The 13,096-nt window shown below is 41.6% G+C and overlaps 1 protein-coding gene across 4 annotated transcripts in view; it reads left to right on the forward strand.

Moving 5' to 3' along the window:
• Nucleotides 1–13,096, forward strand: part of PCYT1B (phosphate cytidylyltransferase 1B, choline) — a 49,059-nt gene that overhangs the window by 24,521 nt on the left and 11,442 nt on the right. For all 4 annotated transcript variants that reach the window (XM_023918514.2, XM_086879857.1, XM_086879859.1 and 1 more), the window contains exons 4-7: nt 2,495–2,646; nt 3,560–3,638; nt 6,723–6,865; nt 9,024–9,212. In XM_023918514.2, the coding sequence (XP_023774282.1) occupies nt 2,495–2,646; nt 3,560–3,638; nt 6,723–6,865; nt 9,024–9,212 (563 nt within the window). The remainder of the gene's footprint in view (nt 1–2,494; nt 2,647–3,559; nt 3,639–6,722; nt 6,866–9,023; nt 9,213–13,096) is intronic.

Below are 13,096 nucleotides of genomic sequence, written 5' to 3' on the forward strand. Positions count from 1 at the left end.
CTCTTTCCTGCCTAGTTGGCTGTGCAAGCCCCGTTCTCATGAAGCCTCATAAATGTGCAGTTTGGTTCCATTTTCCTTGCACCTCCAGGGTTGAGATATTCCTCGCAGAAACATTTCACAGCAACCTTCATTCAGCTGCTCAAATGCTTTACAGTGAACATGAGTGCAACCTTCAGGTACTATAAGGTGCATTATTTTACATATTTGTCCCAAATAGTTGTGGGGTGGGGGGGAATACCCAACAGAGAGGAAAAACAAATCTCTTTATAAACATGTTTTTTAGTTTTACTCAAGTTTATGAAATGTGGCAATTCCCATGGAGCTTCCTGTGATGTAAAGGACAAGTCCCTTTGTTAGAAAGGAAACATTAAGGATTCTCTGGTTTCCTGATGAGCCAGACAACTTGTAGAAGAAGCAAGTGGAAGCACAAGACTGTAAGGTTAAAAAAAAAAATGAAAGTTATGTTGTTTTTAAACGATTAGGGGTTGCCCCAGATAAGGGAAGGAGCTTTGGGGTGAAAGCCTGGCTCCTTTGAAATTCATGGCATAGCTTCACTTTGCCTTATATTTGGCAGGAAGGACAAAGCAGCCAGCACTCATCAGCACTTTCTCCCAGCAAGGCACTGTGTGTTAGTATGTTTAAAAAATGGACACCTTCCCACACCCACGTACAATTTGTGCTGCGAAAGCACCGGTGTCATATGTCTTTGTGGGCATCACAACCAACCCCTTCTATTGCTTCTTGTGAAGACAATTATTTGGACCTAAGATCAGTTTTCTTTTTAAAATGGACATTTATACCTTCCCAAATCAGTCATTAGAGCAGGATGACAGATTTAAAAGAAGTACAAAGAAAGGTATTGTGTCTGTATTGTACACGAACAAATAATAATCAGAAAATAAAATCAAACCTTTCTTCAGAATTCAAGCAAAAATTACTGTTTTCCAATAATTTTGATAGACCTTTTCTTCTAGGAGAGGGTAGCCTAAAGATGTCATCAAGGCTGTAAATAAATACAACTACAGTCTCTGAAGGGATCTTTCTCCTGAATATGCTTTGATCACTATTAAATTTCTTGTCAGCAGGCATCCAAACTGACAAAATGGGACAGAGAAGCATTTTGCTTGCTGAAATTCATACGTATGTTATTATCTGGCTTTAAATTTTGCACAAGCTTCAGGGCCATCTAAGCCTTTCTACATTTTTCCTACTTTGAAAGTCCTTAATGACCATCACAGCAAGAACATCCATTTCAGAACTCAAAAAAGACTGCATCTTTGTCGGCACCTTGCCTGATAGGTTGATGTTTTCAATTTAGAAAGAAGCAGCAGCTGTAGGGCTGCTCTCACACTTCACTGCGGCACTGGTAATGTTGCATTTATCATTTGTCAAGTACATTTACAGACAAAGATCCAAAGGCACAGGTTTGACCTGTGGTGAAGGACAACCACTGGCAACACAGCTATAAATGGATATCACATTATTCCATGTGGGGTGTCAAATGACTGTTGTAGCTGTAATGTTGGACAGAGATGATTGTGGAGAAGGTCGCTGGTTTTAACACAATGTTATGTGGGAAGAAAGATAATACCTAACCTTTATAGTCCTCTGGTAATGTGGTTGTTCCTGCCCCTCATTTTAAAAGCAATGTGACAAAGTATTGGTACATCCAGAGTTAAATATGCATTATTTCTGGACCTTTAACTCTGATCATTTCACTAGAGCATATGGCTTCCCGAGTGCTTTCCTTGGGGCTTTCTTCAGCAACTTTCCATTTGAACATGGCATAAGCCTTACTTCTCTTTCTGTAAAACCTGCTGAACTCAAAGCTAAGCTCGGAGACAGATTCCTACAAAGTTTTCTATGACTTGTTTTTCTTCAGGGTTTATTTAATGAGAAACTGTCCCACTGAGATTTTGAGTTTTGTTGGCAAATTCACCTTTTAGAGTGTTGTTTACATAAAAATAAAAAGCAGGAAATGGAGGCCCAGAGGGGCTGAGGGGTCTTCATCTTTGGAAACCCAACTGGACATGGCCCTGAGGAACCTGCATTTGACTTCTGGGAGCAGTTGATGTCAACTGGTTTTCCTGCCTTGACCATTTTGTGATACCTGAATTTAGTGAACACTCTCTGATTGTCCAAGCTGTGTTCTTTGATTGGTTTCAAAGCATTGGCCATCACCCCTGAAATATCACAGCCCATGAAATACCCATTTAAGAGGGGCTTGGTTTACCTTAGCACATAAAGGATACCACCTGAGGTGTCTTACAATATCCTACTTGGCCTCTGGCTGCAGCTTCAGAAAGAGAAGGTTCTCTCGTTATTACAGTTGTATCTGGCAACTCCAAGCAGATCTCTTAGATGCCCTGGAACACCCCAAAAATTGCTAAGCTAATCATTAAGTGCTTGATGGATTTATCTAGGAATAATCAACTCCTGGTCATGCTAATTTTACTGAATGTGGAGCCATTTTGCTCATACTTCTATATTTTAGTTTGCAGTGATGATTTAACTCATAAATTCAAAGGCTTCACTGTGATGAATGAAACCGAGCGATATGAAGCCCTCAGACACTGTCGCTATGTGGATGAGGTCATCAGAGATGCGCCCTGGACACTGACACCTGAGTTCCTTGAAAAACATAAGGTACATTTCTCTGCTTATCTCTCCCTTCCCCTTTGCAGACCAACAGTTGGGAATGAGCAAGTCTGAAATTCTGTTAGGTGGAGCAAATTATTTAATTCGGTGAATTCCAGTCACTGAAATTAGGTACATAGCATTCGTTACCTCCATCTCTGTCAGAAAACATACTTATTTTGCCTTTTTTTCTCAATATGCTGAGATGATTACTCTGCTGGGATTTTTGAAGGGTAAGATAACACTGAAAATATTACTGATAAATTGACTTTCAGAAAAGGAGATGGTATACCAGGAAAGTTGTCACCTAGTGACTGAAGTCCTGAATTAAAGGTGTGTTTCTTATTAATGGCAACAGGTGTAATATGTAAAAATACTACATGCCCCCTAAAAGTCAGGACAGAGTGTTTTACCTGCTATTGATTGCCTTGCAACACATATGAATCTTAACAAAAGCATAATTAAGTAGGATGTATTTTAGTGTCTACATCACTGAGTGACAAAATGACAGCATGACAGTACTAGGTATGCATGTATATATGCACAGCCCTAAGGACCCAAAATCATTTATCCTGCCTCCATGGTTTTGAAAGCCAAGGCTTCACCACTTGCTTTTGCAGTAGGAATAAAAAACAGGAGCCTGTGTCTTGGGTTTTCTACTGCATATCACAGTGAGCCAGTCAGAGTGTTGTGGTAGTGGTAGTGCTTTTGGAAAGATGACTTCTGTTTTATCATAATTGATCATACAACACAGCAGTTGCAGGCCCAAATCTAGTACAATACACTAGGTGATTGCTTTAGGATGAGAATGTGAAAAGCAAGTTAGCTGAAGTCAAGGAAAGGGATAACTCGCCATAACAGTCCCCCAGTGGACCAAAAATTGGTGATGGTGGGATGTGATTCTTCTTCCGTTCACTGGCAGATTGACTTCGTAGCACATGATGACATCCCGTACTCTTCCGCTGGATCGGATGACGTATACAAACACATAAAGGAGGCAGGTAAGGGCAACTTTACATTTTTAGCATCTTCCTTTTCAGCCTCAGCTCAAATTCTTTTATTGCCTTTTAACCACAGCTGCTGGGAGAGAAGCAATAGAGATAATATCACATTGTCTTATATCCTAATGGTAGGTACTGCTGACATGAACAGAAAGAAAACCTCGAAGGACATCTTTGGCTGAATTCCAGCCATTCAGATCTAGCACAAAATAGTCCCATCTGCATTTTTAAAACAATTTTATAGTACTTGACTAAGACTTTTGAATGGATGAAAATTACTTCAGTTCCCATAGCAGCCCCGGCAACTTTAGTCAGTTTTTGATAGCCACGAACTGATACCTCCTTGACACATCCCAAGCCTGAATATGGGCAAACAAAGGCAACCTTGAGGAGCCATGAGGGTTCTTTTAATTACACTGGCAGAGGGTTTAAATCAGTATCAGAGTAATTAAATGGCCATGACTGTTTAGTAGTTTAGTTGACTACCATATTACACTGAACATGAAGATGCTGAACTCATGAAGAATTTGTGTCTTTTCAGTTCAAGGAAGATTAATTAAATTTGAGGAGATAACATTAAGCCACTATTTGCCAGTAGTAGCTACCGTAATACAGTGAACAGTGCAAGGAAGAGGAACAAATCACATCCTTCTGCTGCTGCTCCCTGGAGATACTGCTTTGAACCCTGGCAAATCCAGCCTCTCTGTTCTGCATAAACATGTATATGTTTATGCAGAACAATCTGTCTGATGATCTGATGTCTGATCTGCCCAGAGCAATCTGTCTGATGGCAATATGCCATGCAAAGTGACCTTCTCAAACTATACAATGACAGTTATAGACCAGGTATTGACCTAAGCTGAAGGAATAAGCTTTTCATAGCAGCAGTTCTTGATCTTTTTCCACTTGTGAACCTTTCTGTAGTATCAGACTCACAGCCCTCCTTTGGGAATGATTGTTCTATAGTTTCAGAGCCAATGCCAACTTCCTTCAGTAGGCAGTGAAAAGAGGCCCCTCTGGTAAGAATGGGTCACCAAGGGACATACTGCATACATGCTGGACAGGCAGCTATTTTGCTTTTCTTCTGTAAGGTGCTGAGTGCACAGGGCAACATGACAGGAGCTCTTGGTGTTACTGGATCATTACCAGACTTGGTGTGAGAGTGCCCAAACCTGGCACACCTCTCTCTGCTGTCGCTGAGCACAGGCACCGTGCACACACGACCCGATGAGAAACTCAAACTTTGCAGAAGAGAATACGGACTTGCAGCTTCAGGGACTTGTGCTCTATTGTGTCTGTCAACATGAGATACCAGGGAAGCATCTTGAGTCTTGTATGGCTAAATTTTCTACATATAAACTGGGAATAATGTTAACTTACTTGTGATGAGTTTTAAGATCTAGTACTGTAATAGTCCCTAATGCTCCAGTCCAGAGTAACATTATTGCAATAATCAATTTCCCCTTTCTCCTAGGGGTTTTGTTTTAAATAGACCAGTGCTATTGATGCATTTGCACATTTTTCCATAGCTCCAGTACTCCCATTTTCCCACATCAGGTTGTTGGAGAGAAGAAAAGCAGATGGAAACCAGGGAGCTCCTTGAGTAGATTCTCATGGGCTCCCAGTTCCCCACTACCTTCAGTGGATGAGAGGGCATATGGGCAATGGTGAGCTGGGTAACAGTACACTGACTAAAACTGTGCTCATCTATGAACAATTAGCTTGGAAAACATGGATCAGTCCATCACACAAAGCAGATGAAAGGAAAATCAGTGACTAAGGGTCATGTCCACCTACAGTTCCACTAACAGCTTAACAAAGGTGGGGTTTGGATTTTGTCCATGTATTCTTGTAACTCCTATCTGTAAAGGTTTCTGGCTCAAAGTGGGTTTCACTGCTTCCAGAAATAGTTTCCTAAGTGACTGCTGCAAGCCTGAAAAACAACGATCAAGGAAACATGTCTGCTCATGATTAAAGTAATCTATTTTTCTAGCAGAGTATTAATTAGAGATCAGAAAGGAAAAATATCACATAGCATTTAGTCACAAGAGGCTGTTAAGCTTCTTGATTCCTTCCCTGAGTCTTTTTCCAACCCTGTAAAATTAGGTACCTACGTCTGCTTACTTTAAGTGAACATGAGGATTAATTTGCCAAGAGCTATAACACTGTTTTAAGACTAAGCATTACTTTCTTTTCCCAAACCATCTCCAGTTTCCTCTCTCTTTCATCAGCAGTTTCATGTTGCCATTACATATAAGTGAAAGTAGTAATTTTTTTGTAGCCCTGAGTAACTGCTAAACCAAGGTGTGCCTGCACTGTGCTACTATTGCATTTGTGAATTGCATTAACAGTTCAGGTGCTCATGCCTTGGTGAGGAGCAGTTAGAAAGCCACATATATCTCAATTGTGTTGTGGAAAATACAAGCAGTATTGATAAATTAGCAAGTTTTCTTGGGGACTGATTTGTCAAAGTAGGGAGGATGGTTACGCAGCTACTGGCATGACTGGATGGATGTGAAATACTACCATTACACTTCCTGTTATAAACCGCTGTCACCTCCAGGGTGTTTTCCAGTTACTGTAATGCATCTTTTTCCTGGCTTTTGTCAAGGCCAGGGGCTGGTCTGTTCTACTCAGCAGAACAGAGACTGTCAGATGCTGCAGCACAGGAGTAGAAATAAAGGAGAGCAGCAAACCTCCCCACTCCTTTATATAACATTAAATAAGGGCTGTGCGTATGGAAAGAACTGCTCAGTGAATTGGCCACAGCTGTGAAGCTTGGCTTTCCTGGCTCAGGAGCCCCTGCCAGTCTAATAACTTTCACATCACAGCTGACACTGTACAAAGGGCAATTTTTAGTCTTTCTAAAAAAGTCTTTCTTTTAGTCTTTTCTTGAGAAAAAAGCAAGTAGTATAGCAACCTTGCCCAAACTCACAGAAACAACAGGAGAAAACTAGGAATAAGGCAGAATTGCAAGCTTCTTACCTTTGTCAGGTATTTTTTGTGTTCATCCTCAGCTATCTGCCGCAGTGCCTGGTCCTGCCAAGCTTTATCAAGCAGGCTTTCTTTTCCCACTTTGCTCAGGAATGTTTGTACCTACGCAGAGAACCGAAGGTATCTCCACATCAGATATCATCACACGGATCGTCCGGGACTACGACGTGTATGCCCGGCGCAACCTCCAGCGAGGATACACCGCCAAAGAGCTGAATGTCAGTTTTATAAATGTGAGTACTCTGATCCACATTTGCTCCTCAAACACTCTCCTAGCATCCTGAATGTAAAGTAAAGGTTAAGAAATTATATCTTCCTCTTGCTGTTTTTAAAATAGCTGGAAAGAACTTAATTTAAAAGAAGCTGGTAAGCTGAGGATAGTTTTCATTGCTCCTATTAATTAGCAGCTTCATTTCCATCTTACACTTTTAACAAAAATGCTGCTACCTCTTCCTCCTTGATCTGTAGGTGACAATGACACACTAGGACAGAGCCCAACCACCCACCAGAGACTGCTCAACCATTCACCCAACACACAATCTTTTTCTTTATCCCTATTCCAAGAAGGCAGCCCAGAGAGCATGGATTCTGAGATCCAAAGTTTCTCCAATGTGATAGAATTAAAAGAAAAACAAACAAACAAAAAAAACCCACAACCCCCCCCCAAAAACCCTAACACAGCCAGTCACAAAGCAGTGAGATTACTAGGAAAAGCTAAAATGGTTTTAAAAATAGGAAGTATGCTTGGAAGCTGGTACATAAATGATGCTGCTATAGAACTCAGAAGCCACAATGGCAGAGTCATGTGAAAGGATGGCTCAGATTATTCATCTTCCACATACTGACCTGCCCCTCCAATGAGGAATAAACACTTTACAGAAATTAGACTTTACCTTCCTTCATTTTCTGTTTCAAGTCTTGACTTAAAGCCTCAAGCTAACCCACAAAAGTGAAGCCTCTGTTGTGACTGAGATGGCTCACAGCAGGACTTCTCACCTCCTTCCCTGGAGCTTGGAAACCCCCTTGTGAAGGACTGAATTGTGTAATTTCATTAGAGTTTCTCTTTCTTATGTTGAAGTCTGGCAGATAAACCCCAGATCACAGGGCATAAATATTTATTTCACTGTGTTTTGTTTTTTTTTTTAAGTCTTCTACACCTTTAATAAAAATCCTGCTTGTAAGTACTCCACCCAGAAGGATCACTGTTGCAAATATCCATTAAAACAAGGCATTCTGGATGCCTGGAGATTCTCAAATTTAGCAGCTGTGAGGTTAAGATACTGTTGCATAAGTTATGCTTGCCCCCATCTCAGACACTGATGTCTCTCCAAGAACCTCCTAACATCTGATTGTTTAGCTTACAGTAATTGAAATGCAGAAATACTGATTTGCACCAGAGACTGTCTCAAAATTAAATCCCCAGAATTTCACAAGAGCACTGGTTTCCTCATTAAAGGGCTGATCACCCTTTAGGTACAGAGGGAGTTGGGTTTCTTTGGACCTTGGGGATTTAGTTTGTGCTTGTGGCTTGCAAAGACAGTACTTTTAGTGATTTATGAGCTAGAATAAACCCCACTTCAGTGCTTGTTTTTAAAGTAAATTCAAGTGACCATTAAATGGAGTTAACAGAAAATTAAAAGCCAGTAGTGATCTGTGTTTCTACACAGACCACCACACTTTCAAGAGCACAGCCTTGCTTATTTGCTTGCACCAAAAATTTGTGGAACACCCAAGCATTTCAAGACAAAAGCTCTTTAATGCTGAAGTGTTTCAGAAGCTTTTGCCAGGAGCTCCCTAATACTCTTCTCCTCTTTCTCTTTTTCTGTGCAGCTTAGCAATTAGGAGTTGTTCTCTTTTCTGTGAAGTTTGCTGGTCACAAGCCACTGGCCTACACACATCTGTGTTGCAGCCAGAAGCTCCTGTATTATCCAGGCTCAGAACTGATGAGAGTTTTCCCTCTGCTCTGCAGAAATCCACCCAAAGAAACATTTTGGTCCAAGTTAATATCCAGGCTGGCAAGTCAGCAGCATTTGCTAGGAAACATAGGGAGATTTGCCTTTTGCCTACTGTTAAGTTTGAGCTATTAATTTCTCACTCCTATCCTTCACAAGATTCATATCAGTTTCAAAGGGCATTCAGTTTGAAAATACAGAAAGATTCATGTAGAGGATTAAAACACAGTAATCACACAAGAAGTCTTTTCAATATGTACCTTCTGCACTTCATTCCACAAATGTTCAGCTTGCATTTATAAAAATAACGTGGGGATAGCTAACCAAGGTCATATGTATTAGGATGTATTAATGCAAATTTTTTTTCTTCTTCTCAACTGTCTGTGGCTAATTATTTCCAAGGTTTTTTTATTAATCTTTGATCATGCTTTTAAAACAGGAGAAGAAATATCGATTTCAAAACCAAGTGGACAAAATGAAAGAAAAAGTCAAGAATGTGGAGGAAAAGTCAAAAGAATTTGTTTACAAGGTGGAAGAGAAGAGCCATGACCTCATTCAGAAATGGGAAGAAAAGTCCAGGGAATTTATTGGCAACTTTTTAGAGCTGTTTGGACCTGACGGAGCTTGGGTAGGTATTCTGCCATCCCAGGAAATCTGAGTGTTCTTATTTCTTCTCTCTAACACAGGTCAAGAGCAGATACTTCTGCTGCAGTCTTTGTCTCGAAAGCCAGCACAGCAGGATAATGGCAAACCTGGCTGCTGATGTTATTAATACATACCGATACTGCAACAGAAGGATTTGCTGCTTCTGGCTGTTGCTTGCTTGGGAGAATACCTGTATTTTGTGAAGGGGTGATGCTGAACATGATACCACATTCAGCAGAGCTGCATCACAGCACCACACAGCCAAACAGGCCATTACAGTCTATTGGCCCCATTAGCATTAAGTGCAACACTCTGACATCAGAGATACACACTAGAAGTAGTGAGGAAAAACAGGACTATTGAAAAGGTTTTCAGTAGTTCTTTTCATGGTTGTATTCAGCAGTAGAAGATTATAATTTTCTAACTTCAGAAACTACTGATATAAAGTTACAAGAAATTATTTTACATGTCAAGTTCAGGCTCATATAACTGACAGCAGGGAAGGCTCAGGTGGGACTGAAGCACTTGCAAAGTTCTCCTTGGTGTGTGCTAGCTTCACAGAGCCATTTCTTAAAGGTCCACAAGTGCCTTGTAAAGTTCAGAATCTGCAACAGCATCTTTCTGGAGAGAAATCTGCTCAAACCAAACCCATGCACTGAGTGGTGAGTTGGTGACACATCAGAGCCCCAGAGTCCTGGCCCCCATCTGATAGCTTCAGAACTGTCAAACCTCAAGAAGCTTTGTTTGCTTGTATGACTTTGCTTTGCTGCACTGAAACCATAACAAAGCTTAAATTGAATGTAGAATTTATGTGTTGTGATGAAAGCCCAGACCCCTCCAGTGGAGGCACCATCTCAGACATGCTCCTCTGGATGCAAACTCTGAGTGAAAAGGGCACCTTCTGTTGGAAGGAGCTCAGCAGATATTTTTTTGTAAACAAACACATAGGAAGAGTTACGGAGCTTTTGTGAATTAAGTAGCTCACATCAGTGCTGTGTCACCACTCAGTGCTACCAAGTTATGCAGTGCCTGCCTCTTACTGGCATTCTCATCTTTGCACTGACTTGCCATGTTGATTACCACTCAGTACAGAAAAACCTAAAATTAGGTTGTGAAAGCTTCAGAACAGAGACCGTGTCATCTTACAGCTACTTCTGTCCATGCAAAGGCAGTGGTCACTGCACAACACAGGCCCCAGCCACATCAACGATGAGCTTATTTAACAGTTTGTTCATTGACACTGTCATGTTCCTGGGGGAGGGCAAGAAGGTAACTCTTCTGATGAAATGCCCAGGTTTATCTGCATTGTCTACATCCACATGAAGCTTCCTCTGTGAGCTGTTGCTCATAGAGCTTGGTGTGTGTTCCCCATGTGGGATGGTCCTTGGCCATATGTGCTGAATAACTAAAGGTGATGCTAACAGAGCATGAGATATCCACAGGACATGAGATGAGTTTAGCTGTGCAGAGAGAGGAAAAGAATTCAAAAGCATTGATTCTATTTCCTGGCTCTACCCACTTCAACACTGTACACTAACAACATTTTTAAAAACCTTTGCTGATAAAACATTTTACCAAATTCAATTAAGGAAAAGGTGCTCTGCAAAGGTCTTTTAAAATCTAGAAACTTGTTTCCTGAGTAGGTGTTTGACCACAGAGTAGGAAGTCTGGTGCAATCATAGGGACCTTTGCTAAGAACAAGAGTGAAATCTCTTCACAGTGTTGTAGGAAAAGCATCAGTGACAGCAAGCTGAGAGGTGGTGTAGCTTTTTTAAAATCAGTTTGAGCCTTGGCAACAGGAAAGACTTTTAAAATAATGATAACTTACTATTAGTGTCAAAACTGTTATTAATGCTAATTTGCCTTATCACTGTTAGTTAGAAGTTGCTTTTAATGTTGACATTAAAAGTACAGGAATCGTTATGGGCATGCTGGATTCCTAGATCAGTAATTTGCATGCCATTAATATGCTATTATTATTTCACAAATAATTATTATAATGTACTTTATGCTAGCATCAATTTTCTAAAAGTAAGGGCCATGTAACCCACAAAAAAAAGTCTGTCTGTGAAAGAGGTCAAAATGTCAGTTTTCAAATGTCTAGCTGTCTGTAATTCATGGGAAATTTTGCCCACCTGTGTAATTCCCTTGTGCATATATTTTCTACAAGAGAGTCGCAGAGAGGTCAGAAACAATGATTAGTGTGGCATGAAACTTTCCTGTGATGTGAGACACAGCCTAGCACACAGGGCTTAATGGCAGAGGCACCACTCCAGGGTGCAGGTGTCCATTCCAGCTCCTCTCAGACACAAGCAGGTGCCTACAGCTGACGTTAGTGGCGAGAAAGCACAGCTCATAGGGCAGAATTTCTGTGACAGTCTCTCTCAGAAATGTTCCTTCAGATGAGGTGTTCCTTCAAGGGTCTGGCTTCCCCCTGCTCAGCACACAGAGGCACTTGGGGAAGGTTGCCTTCCAGACAGCTGAATTGCCTCAGACATCAGCTGGGGCTCAGAGAAGACAGGTTGCAACTGGAACCTGGGAGATGGTGTTTAGGCCACACCATGTGTCTGCAGCCTGGACCTAAAATGGCCTTGGAATAATGAGCAGCTCAAAAGCAGAAGCCTTCTCTAACAGCTGGCACTTGCTTTGTAAAGCAAAGGGCATCAACATACAGACAATAAAATTCAGAAACAGGCAAAATATTTTTTTCCCAGTAGCAAGTTTGCTTGAAAACAAACCCTAAACTGGTTGGGTGTACCTGAACTTGCTTGAATCAAAGCTTTGAAATTACTTCCCCTACGTCTGGTAAAGGACTGCAGTGCATCAACGCTCCAACACTCCAAGGAAATCATTTACACTTGTTCTTCAGCACCCAATGGCCCAAGGAACTCCTTGTCTGCAAAGGGCATGGCTATCTGGCACTGCTAGGGCACAGCTGGAGGGAAAGAGGTGTTTTGAGGCAGGTGAATGACACCACCTCCATCTCCTGCAGAGCTGTGGTTTTAGCCAGCAGCCTGGTGGTTCCAGCACTAAGGCAGGAGGCAACATGGAGGGGCTGGGTACTTGCGCTGCTGAAGGTGTGAGTGCATCAGTTTGTTCAAGCAACAAACTTCACTGAAGGCCTGGGAAGCAGGTGTCCTACAGCCTTGCTGAGGGACTTAACAGGAAGGTGGGATTCCCCTTCCCATCCCTGGCTTCCTGAGGCTAAGGCACACTCAAATATTCCTTGCCACATGGGATGGTGCAGGTCAAGTCAGGCTGGGACGTCTTCCAGCACTGCTACCACACCACCACAAAGCACCACTGTGCCACTGAGTTGTTTGTAGTAACAGAAGGAAGTCAAAGTTTTTTGATTGACTAGGAAAAAGATATTTCATATCAAACATGCTTTGGTTTTTTTTGTTGGGGATTGTCTTCAGTGAGAGGGTGAAACAAGCCAACAGAACAAAGAGAAATTTTGCACCCCTACCACTGAATTACAAACAGGCTCTGGGGCTTTTCCAGCCATGGTGACATCCTTGCAGCTCTCAGCTGCAGAAATCCTCCACCATCTGAATGCTTTCTGGCACCATTTATCAGAGGCAACCACCATCTGCTAACTATTGAGATTTTAGGAAGTCTTGACTAATTTGGACCTAGCAGTAGTGCAGGGGTAGGTTACATACCATGGGGTTTTATGCATGAGAGCCTTGGTAAGTGTAGCTCCAGGCAGGAACTGTTCTGCCATTCCACACTGCGGCAACATCCAGGCTCTAAAACTAAGTCAATAAAGGCAAATGTGATGAAGATGTAAATTAGGAGAGGGAGCTCACAGAGGAACAGCTAAGTTCTGTAATTGTGCTTGACTTTTAAGCCCTGGGATTTAGC

This window comes from Cyanistes caeruleus, chromosome 3 (assembly GCF_971803275.1).
Source record: "Cyanistes caeruleus chromosome 3, bCyaCae1.hap1.1, whole genome shotgun sequence".
In the NCBI taxonomy this organism is placed as follows: domain Eukaryota; kingdom Metazoa; phylum Chordata; class Aves; order Passeriformes; family Paridae; genus Cyanistes; species Cyanistes caeruleus.